Here is a 25,533-nt window from a genome sequence, read left to right as displayed (position 1 = left end):
ACTGGCTCTCAGGGACTCCATAAACTATTACAATGTTCCTGAGCTCGAAACGTTCCCGTTGTTCCTCCTCTTTCCTAACAGTAGATCTGCTAGTTGCCATCTCTTCGACACATTTCTTCAGAGTCCCTAGCTGCTGTAGAACTTGTTCGGAGCCTGCATTAATCTCCGCCACCTTCCGTGGCCCTGCTAAGGCCTGAGCATAACTCCTTTTCACTACCACCTCCATGCTATCGGCTACTTCCTCAGTCTTAACAAGGATTTCTTTCCCGACTGTTAACTGAAGTTCTATTTTTGTTACTAATACAGGGAAAACTAGTGGTCCGTTTTGTCTCACTAGTTACAGAAAAGTTATCAGTGATCGAACCTATGTTGTGGATAAGGGTACAAATTATCATACCATTCACATTTGATTTTAATAAATATTGGTCTGGTCGATTGTGAGTATCACCGCTCCTTTCCTTCTAACAATTGATTCTCAGAAAATAAACACTGACCCACGTGCCTATGCACGTCTCCCACGCTACCTAAAACTTTAATGATAGAAGTTATATTCTAAATAAAAGCCTGGGTGGTGGTGGCAGTTTACAGTGTAAGTATAATAGTTATAAGAAAGGTTTTGTTGAAGAATGATATGGTTTTCCCGGGTTAATCCATTGAACATAATATAACAAATCACAGCTGAGAATAAAATTATGAGGAAATGCAAAACAAAACTAAATTAATTACTGAGAAATACTTAGTAGAAAAGAAAAATAAAGAATATTGAAAAAGAAATAAAAACATTGGAAGAAAAACAGAAAATAACTTAGAGAACATAACCAAGAAAATTGAAGAAAGTTAAATAAGTGATAGTAATAGAAAATAAATATAAATAACATTTATAAAAGAAAACATCTTACACATATTCATCAGTTATTGGAAAAAAACACTACATGCTTAACCCCTCCCCCCCCCCTCCCTTACATATGGGACCTACATAAAACAGAATTTTGATACAATAAATATTGCCAAGCAAATTAAAAACATTCTCCAATATTCCAGTAGATTTCCACAACATATCTTTGTTTTCTTAAGCCTTCTTAAGGTGTGACACCACTGTAACTTTCCACAGAGACGGTGGACTAGTGTTATTTCTCCCTATGATTTCATTGTGGTTGCCTAATCCCCAGTGGAAATCTCCACCAATCTGTCTGATTATGTTATCTCTTACTTGGTAGTAATTTTAATGTATGTTCACTTTATCTCAAGTAGAATAGTAACACACACACAGCTTGATACTATAATGGTAAAGTAAACAGGAAGAAGCATAATGAGCATTACAATGCTCACTAGTTAAATACTTTTGACACATTTCCTGGTTATATAATAAAAAAAATATTTCCTCTTGTATTAGGTGGATTGATTTGAATAAAGCCACTTTTTTCAAGTGGTTACGAGGATGTTTTACGTCATTGGGAACCCCTGATAAGCGATAAAGAGTGATAACTCATCCTGTAGATAATAGAAACATGCTTACCTTATGCAACTGTCTACGTGGTGCTTAAAATACCGGAAGTGAGGAAGGTTATTTCTATAAAAGAGAGCTTCTGTGTGTTAACTCGCAGAACATTCGAAGACTCGGGTGGAAACACACCTCAGCAGTTGCAGCCTTACAACCAAACCCACGAATATATTCTCAAGATTTTCTATAATCCGAAGTGATATAAGATTATATTCATGTGAGTAAAATATTGTGGTAACATTAACCTACAGTAAGTGACAGAGAGTATTCTCGACGATAGCCATAACATTCAACTAGGAGGAAACACCAAACCGATTAGCACAGCAGAAAATTCAAGCAACTACCACAACACCAGAGGGTAACAGGCTATATGTTTCCCTTACCACTGAATGATATCCATGTTCATGACAACTTTCACCAGTCCAAGGATGACACCTTTGTCTACAATGAACCTCTTCACAACCACATGCAGCGTCATCCACAGGTGTCAGATCCAGACCATATCTTGAAAATAACTGACCCCTACCACATCAAACCTGAGCCTGGGGAAGATGACGATGTCAGCCGGAACAGCAAGACACGGCTGGTAGCTCACAAGACTGATGTAAGTGTAGGTGGAACACAAGTCACTGGTACACCACTTTGTATTTCTATATACTGTAGCTATTATATGATTATTTTCTATACCTATTAATTTTGATCCTGTAGCCTAAAGTTAATAGCACTTTCTCTCTGGATCAGGAAACGTCAGAGAATGAGCGACAACAGTGGTCACGCCCCATAGAGTTCTTGCTCTCTTGCATCTCCATGTCAGTGGGTCTAGGGAATGTCTGGAGATTCCCAATGACCGCCTATGAGAATGGTGGCGGTGCTTTCCTCATCCCCTACCTAGTTGTTCTTATCTTCATTGGCAGGGTAAGTCATGTAGGAAGACTCGGTTATTGTGCTTCAGGTAAAGGGACTGGGAGGTGATATGTCGTTTAGGAAATGGGAGGTAACAAGGGACTTCACTTGTTGCAAAGTCACTATTATTAACATATGAAAATATATTTGATTTATAATGTTGGCGTTTTATGAAAGTGTTTTTTGAGAGTTGGTGCTGCAGAATCGAGCTTAAGAATGATGAACTCTATTTAAAGATAAACTTTAAAACATACGAAACAATTGAGTAAAACTTTTTATTTCACTATATAATAATGATAAACTTGTCCCAACACAGCCGCTGTATTTTATGGAGTTGGCGTTGGGTCAGTTCTCTTCGTCCGGCAGCGTGAAGGTGTGGAAGATGGTGCCAGCGGTAAAAGGTGCTGTGTTCTGCGTATTATACCTAAATAGGAGTACAGTATCAATCTCAGTAGTAATTTATTAAGATTCTAATATGACACTTACTGTACTTGTTTTACCAACTGCCAGTTTCATGACTCACCCATATAATGGCAATAATGAAGCACAGTATTATACAGCTTGATCTTTACAAACAATACTGCTTAGTTTTGTTTTGGATGAGGGCTATATGTCTGTACAGTATAAGCAGCTCTTCATCTGTTAGTCCTATTTTGTTTAAACAATTTAGCTGAGATGTAATGACGTGTTTATATTAATAGGTCTTGGATATGGCCAGATGGTTGCTACGTGGTCTGTTGTCACTTACTATTGCTCATTGATGGCACTGACAGTATTCTACCTAACCCAGTCATTCAGTGCGGTGCTTCCCTGGACCTACTGTGACCCTGCCTGGGCTGACCTCAACTGTGTTGATGCCGCCTCTAACCGAACCTTCACCAACGAATCTCAGTCTTCTTCTGAACAATATTTCCTGTAGGTGTTGTGGAGATGCTTCACATAATGTGAAACACTCAGAAACACTTTTCCAATGATCATATATTATATGATCATTGGAAAAGCTACCTTGTGTTATAACACAATAATCCATTTGTTAATTTTGACTCTTCTGATAGCAATAACTGTAACTTAATCAACATCTTTAATTACCTAATTGCCACCCACAAGAGGTGGCTTTATACACCCCTACCCTCTCATATAGCCTCCATCAACCATGATTTGTCTTGTGTTCATCAGCAGCTTTTTCCTTTAAAGCACAACCAACCTGCACTATGTTAGTGATTATAATAGTGTGTTCCCTTGTTTCACTCACAGACAACAGTGTGTTTCCATAATGTTCGACAAGTGTTGTCAGTTTACTGTCTTATCAATACCTCCTCAACTTGGCATCAGTCCTATTCCTTCACATCACTACACACCCTTCTTTCTTGTTATCAACACTCTTCGTCTTAACCACACCCTCCCCTAATCCTTTATTATGTACTGCAGTAACTATGTGTTACACCGCACAGACAACATCGATGAAGGGATTGGTGTGCCAGACTGGCGACAGGCACTGTGTTTGCTACTGTCCTGGAGCATCCTCTTCGTCACCCTCATCAGAGGTGTCCAGTCATCAGGCAAGGTCAGTTCATAATTGCTTTTGCTTTGGTAAAATACACCATTTTTATATATAGATAATTACATGAACCACTTTTGAATAATACATTGACTATATATATATATATGTATACAATCGTAAGGTTATTGACTTTAGTTGGGTTTTTTGGGTGGCAGGTGGCATACTTTACGGCACTCTTCCCCTACCTGGTGCTGTTGACGCTGCTCGCCCGTGGGGCATCACTCCCAGGTGCTGCTGCTGGTGTCTTGTACTTCATAAAACCTCAGTGGAGAAAGCTCCTTGACCCTAACGTGAGTAACAGTGAGTTAATATATCTTGTTCTTGCACTTTCAGTAGACTTTTTTTAGGTTACATGACAGTGTGCTAATGCCATCATGTGCTTTTAACTAACTTCCTCGTCAATTTGTATTTATTTTTCTGTTAAGACTAACTGAGTTTGTCTCGATTGCAAAGAATTTCAATTGATTATCACCTCATTACCCTGGTTAATGCATCTGAGGTTGGTTTTGATTATTGACTGTAATTACCTTCCCTGTTATGGTTTGGTGTACAGGTGTGGTATGCAGCGGTGACTCAGTCCTTCTTCAGTCTTTCAGTCGGCTTTGGCTCCGTTATCACCTTTTCATCTTACAATGACTTCAAACACAACATCTACAGGTGAGAATATATTTTTACCTCCTCGGATTTTTTGCAGATTCTACAGTATATTATGATCTAGTTCGTTATTTTCATGAGATATTGTACAAATTATTTTAAAAGTGAGTTGTACTGTACTTATTTTAAGTAATGCAAAGGTAATATTGAGAATTAGTATATAGTTCATCATACTGTACTGTATTATGTTAATGATATATATTGTCTTCATTAAATGGAAATATAGTAATATAGTTCTTTTCTCTTGAAAAATAAAGTTTCAGTGATATACTGAAAGTATTTTTTTATTTATATTTTTTTACAAATCCTTTGTTTATCAGGGATGCGTGGATCATCAGCTTGGTTGACACCCTCACGTCAATGCTGGCAGGGGTGACCATTTTCAGCATCTTGGGTAGCCTTGCTCATGAGCTGGGTACTGATGTTAAGGATGTGGTAAGGGGTGGTTCTGGCCTCGCCTTTATCTCGTATCCTGAAGCTCTCGGCAAATTTGACTGGGCCCCACAGGTGAGAAGTTCTTACCCGGTAGTTATGAAAGAAAGACCATTGCTATATATTCTTCACCTATAAGCATCACTTTGATTTAACAGATAAAAAGTTAACAATACTAATATGAATCATTACCTGTGTGACAGGTGTTTGCAGTATTATTCTTCTTGATGATGTTTACGTTGGGTCTAGGAACGGCATCAGCACTCACTGGCAACATCATTACCATCATCTGTGACCAGTTTCCTTCCTGGAGAAAAGCCTATGTCACTCTTGGAATTTGCATCATTAGTTTCCTGGTTGGCCTTGTCTACGTGACACCAGTGAGTAATTTGTAACTTCAGTCATTGGTTGGCCTTAGTCTTGGTTTTTTTTTGTGATACAGTACTGTGTGCACCTATACTGTAGTACTTTTGTCTTAGATATTATGCTGAGGCTTTTAAAACTGATTTAAAGAGCATCACTTACTGTAATTTACATCTAACAAGAGTTACCATGAGTGGTGATATGCTGTGTCAATACAAGCTGCTCAAAGGAGAGGTCCCCCGGTAAGTCAAGACTGGTGTTGAAAGAGGTGATTCATGTACCTAAAAACCTTGTTACCTGTACATATTTTGTACTGTTTACATCTTGCGGTCAACATTTTTATCCTCATTTCCTCAGGGTGGCCAGTGGATCTTGGACCTGGTGGATTACTTTGGTGGCGGCTTTGTCATCTATGTTCTTGTAATCATAGAAACTATAGCAGTCCACTATATCTATGGTGAGAAGCATTTTCACTGTACTGTACTCTAAATACTTGTTAGTCTGCCATATCTTCATGTAATCTCTTTCTTTATTAACAAAATGTAATTGAAGATACTGTACTGTACTGTAGTATGAGTTTTGCGGCTCCTCCTGTGATATGTTTATTCAATTTCTTGCCCCTCTAACTTCTCTCAGGTGTCAACAACTTCTTGCATGATGTTAAGTTTATGCTAGGTAAGGACTTAGGCATATACTGGAGGTTTTGCTGGTCCTTTTTCATCCCCTTCAGTCTCGCTGCCATCCTCATCTATATCCTCACTGACCTTCAGCTTCCCACCTTTGAAGGGCAGGAGTATCCCCAGATAGCTTACAGTGAGTCATAACACTTACAAGAGTTGATGTCTTGACTTTGAGATTCAATCATATTCTGTACTGTATTGTATTTCATACTTTGGATTGATGGTTCCTAAGTGTGCCTGAATATAACAAAAAACAATATTTTTTATAATTTTGTCAGAGTGATCATAGCATTATTTTTTTAAGTGATTGATATTTAAATATACAGAGCAGAAAATATGGCAATTAAGAGAATGGCTGGTCGGTCGGTGTTTCTAATATGATTATCTTCAACAGCGTGTGGATGGATTCTATCTGGAGTGGCGCTTGTCATGGTGCCCGTCTGGTTCTGTCAAGCTGTTTATATCACTGATGGAGAGACTTTCTCTGAGGTCAGTTATTATTCATTATACAGTTAACTTGACTGATTGAATTTTTATATTGGTGTCTTGCTGCAGGGAAAATTGAAGTATTGACCTGAGAATAATGTAGAAGTATCAGGGTTTAGAGAAAATAACTGAAGACTGAAGTACTGTATAGAATGAAAACGATTTATTTTTGTGGACAACAGTTGCACATTAACTCTTAGAAGCAGCAGTTTGGGTTACATCAGATAACAATCACTTACAGTACATAATTATAATATACCCAATGAATAGAGCTTGCTTTATAATTTACAATTAAAGTGATGTAGGTACAATTAATTATGACTCAATCTTATCTAAATGATATGAAGGTGTTTAAATTTATTCATTGTACAATCAAACACAAAAGTCGTGTCGCGGTTTTGTCCGAAGATTAAATATAACTCGTAAAACATTATGAGAGCCCCCTACCACAAGGCAGAGCCCACCAAAAGTTTAGCCCTTCAGTATATGTTTTCACCAAATTTCACGACACCACTTTTGTCTTTCATTGTACATCCCACTAGAGAAGGACAGAACCTGAACATTTAACAGTGTGCCACGTACTGTATAAGATACCATAATAACACTATATTCTCAACATTCACTATATCATTGTTAACTTATGGAAAATGTGTCTGTTTATTGCCCAGAAAGTTCATGAAATTTCATATTTCTAGATAATACATGTTATAGTTATGAAAGTTCTGTATTGTATATTGAAACTAGTGATAAAAATCCCAGTCTGATATACATTAGTGCATTTTTCACATTCCTAACATGAAATTTTTACTTACCTGTGAAAACATAGGAAAGACTAATGTTGTAAGGCACTTCCAGATACAAAGTGGAGGAATAGACCTAATCAAAAGCAGTTATAACACAAAAGCTTAGTGAACAATGGTAGATAACTGTTTTAGAATGCAAATGTGTGTGTGGATATTTTAAACTTTATAGATAAATTATGAGATATCAAACATAACATCAAGCTGTATTAAACCAACTTCAGTGAGGCTAAATTTTTATGCACCTGTATTGTTTCTTGTACAGAAAATGAAAGCTGTGTTTGTTGCAAAGACTGGCTGGGGGCCCAGGAAGGCTTACCACAAGGATGGATGGCTTATAATGAAGGAGACATTGCAGTCACAAGAAGATAAAATTCTGCGGAATGATATTTCTGACACTAGGACAGTGTGAAGTGGAAATATAGAAAATGCGTAACTTTGAAAAAAATCTCGTAAATAATGGCAAAACATTTCCATAATGTACAGTGTATGACTGTCATTGAGGAACCTAGTGATAGTGAATGATTATTCAGTATTAGTTATCTGATAATATGTTTAATGTGCTTATTCAGTTCTTATCAGTAAAATTGTGATTGTTTAAAATACGGATTTGGAATGAAACATAAATTTTATACACCATTGATGTAGATATTAATATTTGATACATATTATTTATGTACTGTACGTACTGTATTTTATAAAATATATATATATATAAGGCAGAAACAAGTTCTGATCAGAGAATCAAGAACCATATTCTTATTATTTGACAGTGAAGCTGCATCCAGTCAGAATATATTTTTTCACAGTGTTTGTTGTACACTAGTCTATGTAAATATTGTACAGTAAAACTTTTGTCAACACAATTGTTTAGTCCTTAACCTGTAACGTACTTCAGTATGTAACGAACCAACCAGAGTGCTGCAGTGTGTTGCTTAAGTGATAACCACCTGTACTGTGTCTGGTGTGTACTTGTGGGTAGGTTTATGTATAAGTGAGTATGTGTACAGAACATGTTTATGGTCTGAACACTGAGGTATCTTTCATTTGTGTCGCCTATAAATTAAAAATGTATATGGAACGCAACTGATCCACCCGGCTGTGTAAGATGATAAACCATTAATGATCGTAGTACATATACAGTAGGTTGAGTCACCTTGGTCCAGGTTGCCATAGATGATTTTCTGTTGGTTGTTTCCCAAATTGGGCATGGGATAAGATCATCATATCTAGTAAGTTCTTTATCAGGGAAATATTAACGTTATTTTGGTAATCATCGTTGCTCCAAAAAAAGGAACATTGCTGCCGACTCCTTCCTTGCCTCGCCATATACTTTCAACCAAACACGCTTTACTTAGTGGGCTAAAAATAATACGATATGCTTAAAAATACAGTTCTAGCAAATAAAATAAGTAAAACACCCATTGGAGTTTGCAGTAAACTAATCTAAATCTTATTTGGCATTTAACATTAAAACACACAATACAGTACACTGTATCTTGGCAACCTGACTGCCTTTGATGATTACAATATAAACACTGAGTGAGCAGTATAACAATATCTTTTTCAACACATCTGCTTCAAACAAAACTAATACTTTTACTTTTATCTTCTTCGCCAGTACATGTGTAAGTTTGTCAGACAGGATTTTTGTTCCCATGAAACTGTGTTGTGATGTATTGTTAAAACTGTTTGGTCAGGTGTTGGATGATTGTGTCCCCCAGAATTCTCTCAGAGTTTGCATACTTGCGTTGGTAAGCTGATCCACTGATCGGCCTGCAGTTGTCTGTTGCACCTTTCGTACCCTTCTTGTATACTCGGGTAACCTTTGCTAATTTCCAGTACCCAGGCGCCTTACCTTGATCCAAGGATATCCTGAATAAGAGTCTTAGTATGGTAAAAATCTCCTTTTTTACCTTCTTTATCACATTGGTCTGTGCTCCATCCACTTTTGGAGCTTTGAATTCCTTCAAGCTACACTATTTTCCTTTTGATGATATTGTCTGTAATTGCTATCTGTCTTAACTCATTTCCCACCTCTGAGGTGTAGATTCTCTTGGGTACTTCTGGCACACGCATAAAAAGACTTGGGATCTTTCTTAATATTTTGAGCTACTTCCATCTTGAATTGCTGTATGACTGATCTGATTTCCTGACTGACCACATTTAGGGCTGTTTTGTATACCTGTACTACTTAATCTGCATGATGCCCTTTGCTCCGGTATTCCTTCTACATCTGATATTTTCTCTTGCTAGCTCTCCTAGATCTGTGATTCATCCACCTGGTCTTATTCCCTCTTCTCTTTGTTTTCTGGGGTATGCATTCCCCCTATTTAGCACCCCCCCAGTTAATTCTCTTTAGTTTGTCTTTCATGAGCTGGTAATCTCCTCAACTACTTACTCTCGACTATCAAAGATGTTTTATAACTTATTGTTTCTGTTCAATACAGACCCATAAGAGATAGAAATATTTAAAAACCTGTATATGGTAATCCAATTTTGTCCTTGACTCCTATGTACAACTGCACTATTGAACTTATGTAAGATGAAATTAGGTTTTGCATGCATAACTACCCATTAGACACTGTCGATACACCACACTGTGTACAGAGTCTTATTCATTACACCCCAACTCTCAACGTCACAATAAGGGTGTGGATAACATGAACCATAAAGCCTAGTACTTTAAACACTTGTCGACATGCCGTCCGACACGAGAAGTCTGTGGGTCAGGCTTGCCAGGTGAGTTGTACACACCGCAGCAACTATCATTTGTTGTGACGACAGTGTTGCGAGCAATGGCTCCAGCCTCGCGCGGAACGAAAGCTGCTTCAATTTTTTCAATTGTTTATTCCTTGATAGAGGAAGCGGGATCCTAGTGCTGTCACTAGGTACCCCTGTACAATAACACCAGAAGCATCTGGCAAGTGTGACAAGTATATACAGCATAAATATCATAAAGGGGCTTACTAAAGCCTAAGGAAGGAAGGATATTCCTTTAACACATAATCAATGTTATTTACATAGTATCTGGCCAGTATGGGGAGGATCATAGTGTCTCCGTCAGGGGTCGTTGGTAAAAGCTGCTTTATGGAGTGTGGTGATTGCTTGTAAGATAAAGAGGAGAAGAGTTAAGAAACAAACATTGAGGTACAAACAGTGGTTAATGATGAGGCGCTCCAAGGGAAGTTTTAAGCCATATATAATGAACTTGCAATAGAAAGTGAAGGAGATTTTCAAAATTATACCAGAATGCCACAACTGCTTTTTTCTCTTCTTGAAAGGTAAAACCGCTAATAGAGAGACAGGATACTAGATTCAGAGTATTTCGACAGGAACACGTCTCGAAGCTACTCTTCGGCATCCAGCAACTGGATGTTCCTATACAAGTTTGCAATATTCCACACGGATTTCTAAACAAAGTGTGAGTGCAATCATTCCTGAGACATGTCAAGCTATCAACCAAGTACTGAAAGACAACTACTTGAAGGTAGGATTAGTTATATATGATTTGAACAAGTGGTAAAATAAAAGCAATTAGGATAATTTGTAATATTTATTACTAATGTAATTGTTTATAGTTAGATAATTTATATCATTATGAGAGGCATCTATGCAGTATATTACATTGTCATATGAGAGAACAGTTATTGTATTTGTATTCTCACACATTTAAAAGCAATTACATCTGAGTTTTGTGATTCCTAGCCCGCATTTGGTCCCTGTTCACCGAGCAGCAATGTAATGTAGGTACCTGTTGTAAATCGAAAAGTTGCCAATTCGTATTCAGGGAAAGTTGTTGGTGGAGTGAATTTGGAGCTTCCAATAACTTACTGACAAAAACCTATGACCCTTCAGGCTTCTACGCCCTTAACTCATGAGACATAAAGGCATGCATGAACTTTGCATGCTTCCCAGTTGGGCATTGTAAGTGCTTCACCTTGCACAAGAAGTAGGGGGGTGCCAAATAAAAAAATAAAATAAAAAAATAGGCAAATTGTACTCCAAGCTTTGTCAATAAATTTGTTAAACTAAACTAAAGTGTACAGTATTTATTTTTGTTTCTTTTTATTACTATTCTTATTCGTATTATTATTATTATTATTACTATTATTATTATTATTGTTGTGTAATAATACCGAGTAAATTGGTGAAAACGGTGATTAATTATACATAGTCGGCAACTTACTAAATGAAACTACAAGTATATTAGAGTGAAAAGGGGGAAGTAGAGAATGACATTTCCCTTTAAATTAAGCTCTCCGTGTGGTCCCGCATGGTGACATTCCTTTGTTCATATATTCTGTACACAAAGTTCAGTGCGGGAGTATGAACTAGGTGAACTATCCAAAACTTTGTATTATGTAAACTATAGTGTTTTAAGTGACTGTGTTGTTAAGTTATGTGTTTATTATCCTTATGAACAGTTTTTTGAGTGAAAGTTACTGTTACTCTCTAACAACATTTCCTTCAACACTAACAGGTAAGATATTCTGTTGTCTTTAACTATTGTAAACATGATATTTGTTCTGTGTCCTGAAAAGAAACGATAAGGATTTACTGTCTGTGGCAAGATTTGATGATGACAGACCAAAAAATCCAAACCAAAATTGACCTAACCTAACCTAACCTAACCTAACCTAACCTAACTTAACTTAGCTGGTCACGGTAAAATATCCACTGCCAATTATATTTCACAATGTTATGTTCTAGGTAAGTTAGGATATGTGAATTTGTTTTGTGACTATACACATACTTCCTCAACTTTAAGTGCTTGTGAAGAAAGGCTTTGGTCACTGTGTATGTAAAATATGAGGTATTATTTTTCTTTCAGACTGTACAGGAATCTTAGGAATTTTATCTTTAATATATGTATTATCGACAATTCTAAGACACTTTCTTGGTAATTTCTGAGTTGTTCGATTTCGATCATTTTTTCCACATATTATATTGTGCAGTAGTAAGTATTTTTTGAAAGAGGAGACAGTTAATATTTTGAAGTTGCAAGCATCAACTTATATATTGAGTCTTCTATAGGGTGAAAGAGAAAAACTAAAAATAATTTATAAAGTTTCCGTCGGAAATTTAAATTTTTTGAGTATTTTAACCAATAAAATTTCCCACATTATTAGTTGTTGAAAGTGGGCAGGGCTTTGAAGTCGGTCCAATGAATTACCCAAAAGTACCCAAAAGTATATTAAATCATGGTAAAATCTTAACGAATATATGTTTTACATCAATAAAACCTGATTAATAATGTTTTCATTGAAATGTAGTCAAAATAATGACATAATAAACAGCGAAAAACGCTAACTTCCAAAGAGTCACCTATCCAAAATGGAGATATAGTTACCAATGTTTCTGTTACTTTGGGGTATTTAACATAGCCGTAGGATTTACTTTCGTTAGGTTAGGTTAGGTTAGGTTAGCGAAGTGCATCACGATGGATCTGAGTTATCTCCCTTGTTCACGAACTCTTTGGAATTTAGTGTTCGCCAATACTGAAAGTTTTTCGCTGTTTATTATTTCATCTTACAAATTATTTTTACCAAATTACACAAAAAATATTATTAAACATGTTTTGTGTATGTATAACAGATATTTGTTAAGATTTTACCCGTATTTGCTATACTTTTGGGTACTTTTGGGTAATTCGTGGCTCCCCTTTGAAGTAGAGCGAAAATGTGGGGTTTTTATTTACGTTTTTAGTTTTCTCTATCTACAATAATAAATCACCTACAGTAGACCGGGCATGATGATGAGCGAGATTTCAGGGTAAAACACGATAAAAAACTGATCATACGACACCGTTCATACCGGTACACCTCCCAAAAATCTGACGATTCAGCGCGTGTTGTCATCTGTTCAGTTGGTTTACATCATGACATTTCAAGAAAGTTGCTTTCATTTAATCACATATCAAAATAAGTGTACTTTGTGTTTATTATGGCGGGGGTCTGCCTCCCGACTAGGAAGTTAGGTAAGGTTAGTTAGTTTTCTTTGATTGGTTAGGTCAGCTTTTATGAGCTTTTAGTAAATAACTCCTCTTTTAAAATACTTACTATAATGATAAAAACATCTGTGGAAAAAATGAACAAAATCGAACAACGCTTTCTGGTGGTAGTGGTGTTCTGAAACATTACCCACTTTTGTTGTATGACGTTTCCCTTGTACACGATTATTATATGCTGTAGCCCTAGTTAGGAGGTTAGGTCAGGTAATTTGCAAGGGAAATTATATAGAAAGAAGTGACTTCGAATTGTCTAAACTATTGATTGCAAAAATAAAATTCCTAACTTGGGTGTCCTTAAGATTCATACACTAAAGTATCGCATGAAAGGATCTATAAACTTGGAAAATTGTTCCCAAACTTGAAAAATTTAAATTCCAGCTATTGGAGAGTTCCTGTTAAGAAGGATTCCGGCTAACGGAGATATTACTATATCTACCCGAAACTACAAGCTGAAAAATAACAATACGCAGTTCACAGCCTGGCCTGGTACGGAGAGGCTGAGAACCCCGACACCACACACACCTTCCGCTGCCCCCTTCCTCTCCCATGATCTGACACTAACTCATGTAGACATAAGAAATGTTCATTCTCTTTATGTTTTTGACCTTATGATAATTATTTCTATTATTTTTTTCTTCATCCATTTTGTATGAGTGTTTGTGTGTGCATGTAAAAGTGAATAAAAAAATGAAAATTATGTACAGTATATCTACCCGAAAATATGAGTTGCAAAAATAACAATAACACAGCTTGGCATGGTAGTGGGAGAGCGAGGGGGATGTAGCTACAGGCTATCTTGGCATTTTTCTTATTTTATGGCAACATGCATTCTCCACGGAGATGTACTGTACAGTATATATTATAAAATTTATATTACTATTTAATTTATATTAAGCTATTTTATATGTTTTTGACTAAAATTTGATTAAATGTAGATAGAATACAGTATAGTACAGGTACAGTATTTAGTGAAGGAACAGGCAACTTAGTTAGACTTTGACGAGTGTTATCCTTGGGTATGGAACCTAACCCCGTATTTCCCTTAATTATTGCCAACCTCAGATTTGCAAACTACCGTACAGGGTTTTTCAGGAACCCTACCCCCGCGGTTGGCGAGGGATTACTGTACTGTAATTGTATCTTGTTTGTATTAATATGCTATACCTGTACTGTACACGTACGAATAAATATTACTTGTAAAATTTAATTCTAATAATTGGTAATTTTCTGTATCTTTCTAGGACTTGGAATTTGACCCGTGGGAGCCAGATGATATTTATCCTTTATAATAATGGCTGAAAGGAAGAAGATAGTTGTTAAATCCACCAAGAAAAGTGCTATATCTAAGGTATTGTAGAGTGCAAAATATGTTAGTGTTTGTAAGCATTTAGAGAAGAGTCCAGTGCAGCTGCTCCTCGAATTACGACGGGGTTAGGGACCCAAATCCAGGTAGTAAGTGGAATTGGTCGTAAGTCGAAAATGCTTAAATAATACATAGAAAATCTAAAATGGGTGTCTCTTTTTCTTCTCAGCACCACAAAACGAAAATTTTGTCAGTACACAGCGCAATCACTAACGTTGGGACTCAAAAATAGTAATTTGACAAAATTTTGGTACGACTGAGGTGGTCGTATGTCCGGGTGGTCGTAGGTCGAGTATGTCGTAAGTCGAGGAGTACTGTAGCTGTATATTGTACTAGTACTATACAGTACTCTATACACAGTATGAAGCAATTAAGTAATTAAAAGCATTATCATTAATTAACTTAACCTAGAATCACTGCTTGTCTTAAGGTAGAAACTACAGTAATATCTCTGTTAGCTGGAATCCCTCAAACCCGGAACTCTCCGATAGCCGGAATTGAAATTTTCTCGGAAAATTCATAGAAAATTTTGCTGATATCCAGAAAATTTCAGAGATGGGGGAATTTTTTTCCAGATTTGAGAGATAAAAATCGGGCGCATTTTCTGGAAATTCAGAGAAAAATTTTCCGGTACTCTGAAAATTCCGGGGAGGGGGGATATTTTTACAGGTTCGAGAGGTGATATAATGGGGAATTTCTGGAACTTCCAAGAACATTTTATCGTTACCTGGAAATCTCTGGGGATGACGGATTTTTTGCGGTTTTGAGAGAGTCGTCTCGTTACCCGTAAATCACTCATTCCCGGAAGTGCTCTGCACCAATTGTTCTGGCTAACGGAGATATTACTGTACAGTATTAGAGCAAACAACTAAGATGGATATACAGCATATATTACATGTGACTAAGATGCAGTGACTGTTAAGAGAAAGATTAGGTTTGGTAGCTGCTCCATCAAAATTGGAAGAAGAATGTAACAGAACTTAGCAAAGTACCATTTGCTGATTTAATTGATACTGTAATTTAAAACTGATTGAGCCTTCCTGAAGTAACCTGTGAGAGACCAAGCACCTCTGGACAATGCCTGCCAGTTTCATGGAAATGTACTGTGCTGTACTGTACAGTGCTTTTTGGCAGGCCAACCCTATTAGGTTGGGCATTATGTTGATGTATAGCTGATGAACATAGTGCAGTAGAAAGGTACAGTACAGTATAGTACTGTATATATATATCAGTACTGTATTGTTCATTTCGAAAATATTTTAGCACAAGATTGAAGTTGAACTTTGTATGCAGGTTACATATTCTTACACTGGCTGCAAAACTTGAAAGTTCAAAGGCTAGGAACAAATGAAAAAAAAAAATATGCAATAATTAAACAGGCGGCTTAAAAATATAATTTATAATTCAGAGGATGTATGGTATAAGAAGAAACCTCCAAAATTCATTGCTGTTCTCTGAATGTATTCTATATCCTATAATCTTGGTAACATTCTTGGGTGGGAAGCAAACAAAAGGTATGGACAGAAATGGAAACAACAGTGTCTTTCTGCATATCCAGTGCCATACAGTGGTGCCTTGGTTAACGAGCACAATCCGTTCCAGCAGGTTGCTCGTTAACCGAAAAACTCGTTAACTGAAACCATTGTTTCAATGGGTTTTTGGGTAATTGGTTACAGCTCACCGAAAATTGCCTAAATTCAACAAAAAAAGGTAGAAAAGTACACTTACTTTGAGGTGTGTATGTAGAAGGCTCCTGGTTGATGATGATGATGATGGGAATTAGAATGGGGGTGGAGGATAAGGGAGAAGAGAAGGCATTGGGGTGGAAGAGAAGTCACCCCATGGTGCCATTTCACCCATAAAATTTTAGTTCACTTGGTGTAATTCAAGATTATTTTCTTTAAATCAACACTGCACTGCATTATATATTGTCAATATGTAAAATACATTTCTAAATGACCAATAATTTGCTTGCAAACACAGAAAAAAAAGCGTTTAGTTGAAGAGAGTCTCAAGCAAGATGTTACCTCCACTGAAAAGACAGAGAAACTGGCGCCTGTTTGGTGTGTTGCCAGGCTGGATGGCACGCTTGAAACTAGTTTCCTTACCTTCAATTATGTTCAATAATTGTTAAAATGACTAAAAAATTTAATATTAAACTTTTAAAATTATTGAATACTGTAGTATAAACTTCTTGATATAGGTTGTACCCCTCTAGTCCGGCATTCTGTGGTCCGGAACGATTTTAGTTTGTCCAATTCTGTGGTCCGGAGGTTTGTCCAGAGATAGGCATTTTTTTTAACTTATCTGAATTATTATTATTATTACAGGAGTATTAAATTTTTGCTCCTCAGGCCCCAATGTGGGTCAGTGACCTATGCCCGGGTGGGCTAATCCCCTTAAAAAAAAAACAAAGCCGCGGGAAATTAAGGTTTGTTTACATCCGGCAGTTTGGCTGCTCTCTCTCTCTCTCTCTCTGCTTGTCTATACAGAGTACAACATTTAACCCTTCAATATATATGAGCAGTAAATAAGTGTTGCTTTCATATTCTTATGTAGAGTAATGACGATATGTTTTCACATGTGCGCACTTACATACGCGCAGTCTCACTTTTTTTTTTTACCATTAATGGTTAGCTACTTATATTGTTCCATTTATTAACATTAAATAACATTACAGGTACTTTAAACAACCATAGTAATTTTTTTACATTAATTTTACTACAGCTAAAATCAGGGTCTTATTTTCTTCAGTTTTATATGTAGAACCAATCAGTCACTGGTTTTGTAAGCTTTAACATAAACAATGCCGGCAGCCGTCTCGTCTCCTCTAATATTCCACGTATTATTAATAAATTGTATTGTTAATTTTGCACACACAAACATTAATTCAATGAAAACAAATTCAGAAACATCAATTAAAATATATATGAACAGTAAATAAGTGTTGCTTTCATATTCTTATGTAAAGTAATGACGATATGTTTTCACGTGTGCGCATGCGCACTTACATACGCGATCTCTTTTTTCTTTACCATTATCGTTAGCTATTTCTATTGTTCCATTTATTAACATTAAATAACATAACTTAAAACAACCATATTAGTTTTACTACAGCTACAACCAAGGTCTTATTTTCTTCAGTTTTATATGTAGAACCAGTCAGTCACTGGTTTTGTAATCAACGAAAACAATGCTGTGTCATTTCCTCGTGTGTTTTAGTATTCTACGTATTATTAATGAATTGTATTGCTCCTTTTGCACACATAAACATTAATTCAATAAAAAGACATTCAGTAATAAACAATAATGAATCTTTTGTACATAAGAGAAATGAGGCTGTTTACACGATTATGCACGTCGCCTGCACGTTGGCGGGCCGTTCAAACCCGTCGAAATTCAAGTTTCTGCCGTCAAAATTTTTATTTATTTATTTATTTTTGTGTTCCAATAAAATACGTTAAGAATTAAAAACTCGCGAAATTTGAGAAGCTACTATACGACATTTAACCCTTCAATATGTCTTCAAAGAGACCATGACGCAGAGAAAGTGGTGCTAGTGCTTCCAAGCATAAGTCACTATCTATCCAGGAAAAGGGTGAATTTCCATGGTCCGGCAATTTCCATGGTCCGGCACCGGTCAGGTCCCGAGGTTGCCGGACTAGAGAGGTACAACTTGTATTTACTAAAATAGTTAGGAATTTAAGCCCTAAAACCGATTACTGTATTGGCGGACTAATACTACTGCTGGTGGACCGCCAAATGCAAGCGAAAACATGTTGAGGTCGGCTCGTAAAAAACTCGTTAATCGAGGGATTGCTCGTTAACCGAAGTTAAGATTCTTATGGAAGGTAACTCGTTAACCGAAATCTAGTTAACCGAGGCGCTCGTTAACCGAGGGATTAATGTACATTGAGGATATACCCTGTACTGTACAGTATACAGTATAAAAAAAAATATATATATATATATATATATATATGATCTTTGTTTGAAACTGTACTCATGTATTTTCATTATTGTCATTATTTAAAAATAACATATATTTTTTGTTTGTTTTATAGGTGGAAATCATCACTGTTGAAAGCAATGATGTAGCTTCTCTCACTGCACGACACCCAGTGGGTGTTGTGGTAGCTGAGAGGAGAATTCCATCACACAAACCAACTACAGATCAAGAGCCAAAGCCAGTGTTTTTACCGGGATGCCCTCTGCCTCAAGTCTTACCCCCAGAATATAAAACTGGTAATGAAATTAGTCATACAAAGGGAAAACCAAGCACAAAAGAGTCTAAACCAAAATTTTACAGGTCAAAAAACTATGCATCAGACCATAAATTGAGAAAGGCTGCCAAAACTGTGACCTTTAGTATTGATAATGATGTTGAAATGGGCAGAAAATATAATCCCAGGGACTATATGGATTCAACTCGGGATTCCACGTCTTTAAGACAGTTACACACTTTAATGCCAAGTGCAGAGGAAAAAAAATATTACAATGAAACCCTTCTCACTGGTCCTCCACATTATGTCCTTGTGTCTAAGGGATTGAAAAATGAAATTGATCCTGACTCTACTGATAATAGTAATAGTATTTCATGGGACAGCAATACTGCAGTGCACAACTTTTCAGAAAACTCACATTTGCTGTCAGGTTCAGAAGAATTAAGTTCAAGTGATGGAAAAGATCAAATCAGTGTAGATACAAATTCTGTTGCTGTTCGTGGTATAAAAGATTTTATTGAGTCAAGTGTTAGTGTAGAAACTAGTGAAATAAGTACCTCAGACACTGTAAATGATAATGGTGAGCTAGGTATTTTTTCTGAAGCTATCTTTGATAAGAAAAGTCAAGAAACTTCAACATCTGACAGCTTAAAAGATGCTCCACTTTCACCAGAGATTCCTCAAGTGATTTCAGTGAAGCATGGAAGCTTACACGTCCGTCAGAGACCTCACTTTACTGGAGAAACCAAGCACATGCAAAATAAAGATATTAATTTGCAAAGGAATGCTAGTGGAGGGCGCAAGGGTGAAATCCAGAGTGTAGTCAGTGTCAGTAAAAGGAAAACAGAGAAGCAGAGAGCAACAGACAGCAGGAATCCCTTGCCAGTGAGGTCAAGGCCCATCAACCACCTTGGAGCTTTGGACAAATATTCCTCTGCTTCAAATAAAAGGTAAATGCTGGTTTTGCAGTCTAATGAATAACTCTTAATTTAATACAGTATTAGGTACTGTATTACAGTACAGTACAGTATTTACTATACAGTACATCAAAGTATACAGAGATAGTAATTTTCTTTATGTTTTCGTGGTCTGCGTTTGATGGTTATGAAAGATTGGTATATACTGTAGTTTTTTGTTTGATGTTCTTGGATTCTTAAGTAATGTGTGTCTATTATATCGTATGCCTTCTTCCACTAACTTTAGGTTGTCTTTCGTTTTGAGAAATTAGTTCTTCAACCTGATTACCTGTAAGTTTGGGAAACTTTTAATGAGCCTTGAGTGTTATTACCCACTGGCATGACTCACATTATGGGTACTGTGTGCTCCAAGGCATCATACCCAGGTAAAGCACAATGGAGGCTTTGAATAAGGAGATGTTTTCTGTATTCTTTAAATTGCTCTCATTGATTTGTTCCAAGTTTATTTTTGTTACTCTTGCAAGTTAACCATACAGTATACAGGTATATATATATATATTTTTTTTACAGTAACTTGATTTTGTTGGTAATATTTATCATCATCATCATCATCATCATCATCATCATCATCGTCGTTGTCGTCATCATCATCATCATCAATGTTTTATGGCCATTTTGAAATGTATATCAAGTGTCTGATGTCAGATGGGATCTTTTGTTTGTGATAATATAGTACATATCATTACATATGAGTTATGGGGATTTCCCATGCTTGCATGGGTTAACCAAAATTACCTGATGGCAGCTATTGGGGGTCTGCTAACCAGGGCAGCAGCCCTATGCAGCAAAGACCAGAGGATGGGCACAGCTCTAGTGACTGGATTGCCATCAGGCATGGTAGAGCAAAGTACAGTATATTATGACGAGATGCCCTTCCTAATGCCAACCCACTCGGTGGAATGGCTGACAATGTAGAGTCACAATTCCCTGACACCTACAGTATTAGTACAGTTAGTTTTCTAAGTTTAGATTGAAGTAAGGTTTGGTTAAATATGTGGCATTTTACTTTTTCCCAGGGTAACCTAGTCCTTGGGTTGTTTTGGCTTCAGTTTTTAGTACTGCACAGCTGATAGCATTTGACTTGTGACGTCCAAGTTTTTTGATGTGAGAATTATACAATATAGTGGTTTCCTTCCTTTAAGTAATATACTATGAGGTAGTATGGTGCAAGTGGTAATGATCTCGGTTTGATGAGAGCCTTATGGGAACACTTCCATACTATACTGAGGTATGTGCCAGTACAGTACATGTACTGTACTTAAGTACAATAGTTATGGTAATGTTGGAAGAGATGGCTAACACCAGAAGCAATTGTTCAATTTAATTTTTTTTTCCTCAGATGCTGTTTGGATAATAGTAAATAATAAAAGACCATATGACAATGCACAGAAACTAACAAAACAACCTGACCTAACCAACCTAGCCCAACCAAACCATGTGGATAACTGGCGAGTTATCCCTAGGAATAAATTGTTTTCCCTAGCTAGGGTGCCATCCAATTTCTCTAATTTCCTAAAACCAACCTCTCTATAAAGTAAATTTGAATGAGTGTGAGAACACCATTGTTTTGAGTCAACTTAGATATGTCTGATTCAGTGGTGGGCACAGCTAAACGAAAAGTTAGCTTCGCTAATCTGCTAACTAAAAAGTGTACTTCATTAACGCTAAACCGCTAAACAGCTAAAAAAATTAGCGGAAGCTAATGCTAACCGCTAACTTTTATTATATGAATTTAGCTTCGTTTTTTTGGGGGGAGGGGGGGCTCTAAAACCCTTAAAAACAGACCTAGAGAGCTGTAATTTTCATATGTTGTCTTGTAGCTTAGACATAGAGCTTTCCAAAAATATATAGCATGCCAAGATCAGATGATGATCAAGGTGTACACAAATAATTAAATGAACAAATGAAATTAAACGTTTACACGTACAGGTTGACAATCCCTTATCCGAAATCCTTGGGACCAGATGCATTTCGGTTTTTGGAATTTTTCGGTTTTCAGAATGGTTAGGGTTTTTTTTTTTTTATGCACACAGGGATCAGCCCACCCGAGCACAGGTCACTGACCCACATTGGGGCCTGGGGGCTAAAATATAATAATACTACTACAGTAATAATTATAATCATAATAATAATAATAATAATAATACTGTATTAATAATTCATAGGTCTAGGTTGTGTTTCTCACTTTTGATCTTTTTTCATTCTTGTAGTGGGGTATGCTATAACGAATCTAATTGGTTCTAGAACCTTGTTCGTTATAGCAATCGTTTGTTATAGGATTAATCCGTTCCAGGCCCCCAAATACAACCACTTAACACTGAAAAATATAATTTAAAATTGTAAAAATTGTAAAAAAGTGCATAAATATGCATCTAAACCCCTGAAATAAAGAATATCATTAATATTTGTAATAATAAAACAATAAATTAGAAGAAAAAAAAATTAAATTATGTTCGTTGTAGGAGTTTCGTTCGTTATAGCATTCTCAATTTTATAGGTAAAACCGTTCGTTATAGGAATATTCGTAGTACAGTAGGATCCGTTCGTTATAGCATACCCCACTGTATTTCTTTATTATTATTATTATTATTATTATTATTATTTTATTATTGCAGTATTATTGTTATTATTATTATTGTTATTTTATTTTTGTGTATTTTTTATTAAAAATTTTATTTACTATGAATAATTATTATTATTACTGTATTATCATTATTATTATAATTATTATAATTATTATTACTATTACATTTTCACCCCCCAGGCCCCGATGTGGGTCAGTGGCCTGTGCCCAGGTGAGCTATTACCAAAAAAAAAAAAAAATAAATGGCTCCACAAAAAAAAACTTTCGGTTTTTGGAATTTCGGATAAAGGGTTGTCAACCTGTACTAACACGCAGTCAGCCAAGCGTGCCTGACTGGCTGTTGGAGACACGCGTCACGGCGTCACACGCTTACAACAGACAGGAACAACCATGTATAAATTTTGTTATCCGACTTAAAGTTAGTGGAACTAGATTTAGCAGAAGGTAATTGGTCCGTTAATGGTTTCCAAAGTTAGCGAAAACGCTAATCCGCTAACGAGAATGTTAGCTTCGCTAATTAGTGGTTAGCGGATTAGCGGAACTGTGCCCACCACTGGCCTGATTACAGATGAAACATTCAAGATGCTTTGTGAGTGATGTTGAAAGCTTCAACTGTCTTGATTGTCAGTAAAACTTGTCAAATAAGTGAGTGTTGAGTCTGCCAGCAAGAATGGCATCTCCTAATATCGTCTGTGGGGTATGCTATAACGAATGGATTCTACTACGAATATTCCTATAACGAACGGTTTTACCTATAAAATTGAGAATGCTATAACGAACGAAACTCCTACAACGATTTTTTTTTATACTAATTTATTGTTTTTTTATTACAAGTATTAATGATATTCTTTATTTCAGGGGTTTAGATGCATATTTATGCAGTTTTTTACAATTTTTACAATTTTATATTATATTTTTCAGTGTTAAGTGGTTGTATTTGAGGGCCTGGAACGGATTAATCCTATAATGAACGAATGCTATAACGAACAAGGTTCTAGAACCAATTAGATTCGCTATAGCATACTACTGAAATTATAGATAATTTTAATGCCCAAACATCAGTGTACTGTAGTTTAATTAGAGTGAGTTAGCTAGTTTGAAAGTTATTAATCTAAATGTACACTGTTTACCCATAGAGGGCCCTTGTGTGTAGTTTTGCTGAGCCTGTAAAAGTAGTGTTGTTAACATGTGTATTTGATGTCCATTTCGCCTTTTCTTGGCAAGCTCAATCTCTGATTAGATTATAAATATAGACAAAAGAAATTCACCTGACCCATGGCACTAATTTTCAAAGTTAAATGTACAACAGCTGATTTAAATGTAATTTCTGTCTTGCGTACTTAGCCTTTCTGGCATGTCTGGCACATGCCCGAGTTGCCAGTTAGCCATATATAAATGTGTGTGCGAGGAACAGCGTCACATCTCTGACGCGGTTCCTCGCATTTCTCAGGTAAGTTTCTTACGCCCTCCTTATTAAGTCAGTTTAACTCAGTTGAATTTTGTGAATATCAGTGTTCATGTTGTAACAGTGAAATTATCATGTACCCAGTGAAAGAATTAACGTAATGTAAATATTGTCTGTCATTGCCAAACAAAAGATTGTTTGTGATTGAGTTATTTTTGTGTCACATCTCTTGACGCTGCTCCTCGCATTTCTCAGGCATAGATTGGGTGTATGCTGAATACCCAGCAGCTACCGGGGGACCAGTAGCGGCATACCAGCTGGCTGTCATTACAGGATGTCTTTAATTCAGCCCGATTAAAGCCAAGGAATTGCGCGCCCTGGGAACTAACATCCTTGAGATGAACTCTCTGGCATGCGTCGGACTGCAACCGACCTAACCGCGCTCTTCATTTGTTGGTGTGTCACCAGTGTGACACCCTGGTGTACCCCTCGCAGTTTTATGGGCCAAAGTATTATTGTTGTACCTGATTTGGAATAACTAGCAGAAATATAGTTGTCCCATGTTGAGTAGTGAACCATAAATATTGATATTACCAGTAATGACGTTTGTTATGTGGGTTGTGAGTACATCATTCATATGTACTACCAACTGAGTCCTACCCATTATTGTTGTACATGGTTTGGGATAACTAGCAGAAATATAGCTATCCCATGTTGAGTAGTGAACCCATAAATATTGATATTACCAGTAATAACTTATGTTATGTGGGTTGTGAGTACATCATTCATATGTACTACCAACTGAGTTCTAGTAAAAGTGCCATGTTGTTCGTTCCGAAATAACATGATGTTATAAATAATATGTTAATTTGGGATATTGTCAAGTGTGTCAAATAACCATCTGTATTGACAATGAAATAATATACAGAGTAATGATTGTTTAATGTTGTAACCAATTATTGAAGATTTATTTTGCTACTTTTTTTTTTAAATGGGATTAGCCCACCCGGGCACATGTCACTGACCTACATCGGGGCCTAGGGGGCGAAAATGTAATAATAATAATAATAATAATAATAATAATAATAATAATAATAATAATAATAATAATAATAATAATAATAATAATAAAAAAGAACTACAAAGAAATGCAATAAATAAAAAAAAGGTCAAAAGTGAGAAACAATATACTGTATGTATGTTGTGTTGTCAATAGTAAGAGAAACAATTGTGACCCTGCAATTGTGTGTGTGTGTGTGTGTGTGTGTGTGTGTATATATATATATATATATATATATATATATATATATATATATATATATATATATATATATATATATATATATATATATATATATATATATATACACACACACACACACACACACACACACATATAATAAGGCAGCAATGAAAACATGATTATCATAGTTAGGTGTACGTTTGAACACGTTTTCTTTCACTTGGAGTGAAGAGAGAAAACGTCGCCCACAAAATTAGGGCAGTAACAACTGTACAGTAAATTGTTTTACATCCGCTTAAAACAAAGTTTACTATAAACCTGTAATTTAAAGTTCAGAGCATTTTG

The 25,533-nt window shown here is 36.1% G+C and overlaps 2 protein-coding genes across 2 annotated transcripts; both read left to right on the top strand.

Moving 5' to 3' along the window:
- The first annotated feature begins 1,593 nt into the window (after positions 1–1,593).
- Positions 1,594–8,241, top strand: LOC121874308 (sodium-dependent nutrient amino acid transporter 1-like). The gene is made up of 13 exons (XM_042378407.1): positions 1,594–2,105; positions 2,243–2,416; positions 2,721–2,805; positions 3,106–3,319; positions 3,833–3,968; positions 4,121–4,255; positions 4,519–4,622; positions 4,940–5,126; positions 5,255–5,431; positions 5,772–5,871; positions 6,051–6,227; positions 6,489–6,583; positions 7,646–8,241. The coding sequence occupies exons 1-13, from the start codon at positions 1,872–1,874 to the stop codon at positions 7,790–7,792; spliced, it is 1,965 nt and encodes a 654-aa protein (XP_042234341.1). The 5' UTR covers positions 1,594–1,871; the 3' UTR covers positions 7,793–8,241.
- A 3,370-nt stretch (positions 8,242–11,611) lies between these two features.
- On the top strand, positions 11,612–24,984 carry LOC121874307. Its single transcript, XM_042378406.1, has 4 exons — positions 11,612–11,863; positions 14,635–14,741; positions 18,821–19,929; positions 24,201–24,984. The coding sequence occupies exons 2-4, from the start codon at positions 14,685–14,687 to the stop codon at positions 24,220–24,222; spliced, it is 1,188 nt and encodes a 395-aa protein (XP_042234340.1). The 5' UTR covers positions 11,612–11,863; positions 14,635–14,684; the 3' UTR covers positions 24,223–24,984.
- Positions 24,985–25,533: the final 549 nt, after the last annotated feature.

This window comes from Homarus americanus, unplaced genomic scaffold (assembly GCF_018991925.1).
Source record: "Homarus americanus isolate GMGI-L3 unplaced genomic scaffold, GMGI_Hamer_2.0 scaffold9431, whole genome shotgun sequence".
NCBI lineage: Eukaryota > Metazoa > Arthropoda > Malacostraca > Decapoda > Nephropidae > Homarus > Homarus americanus.
This window is presented reverse-complemented; position numbering and strand designations above follow the sequence as displayed.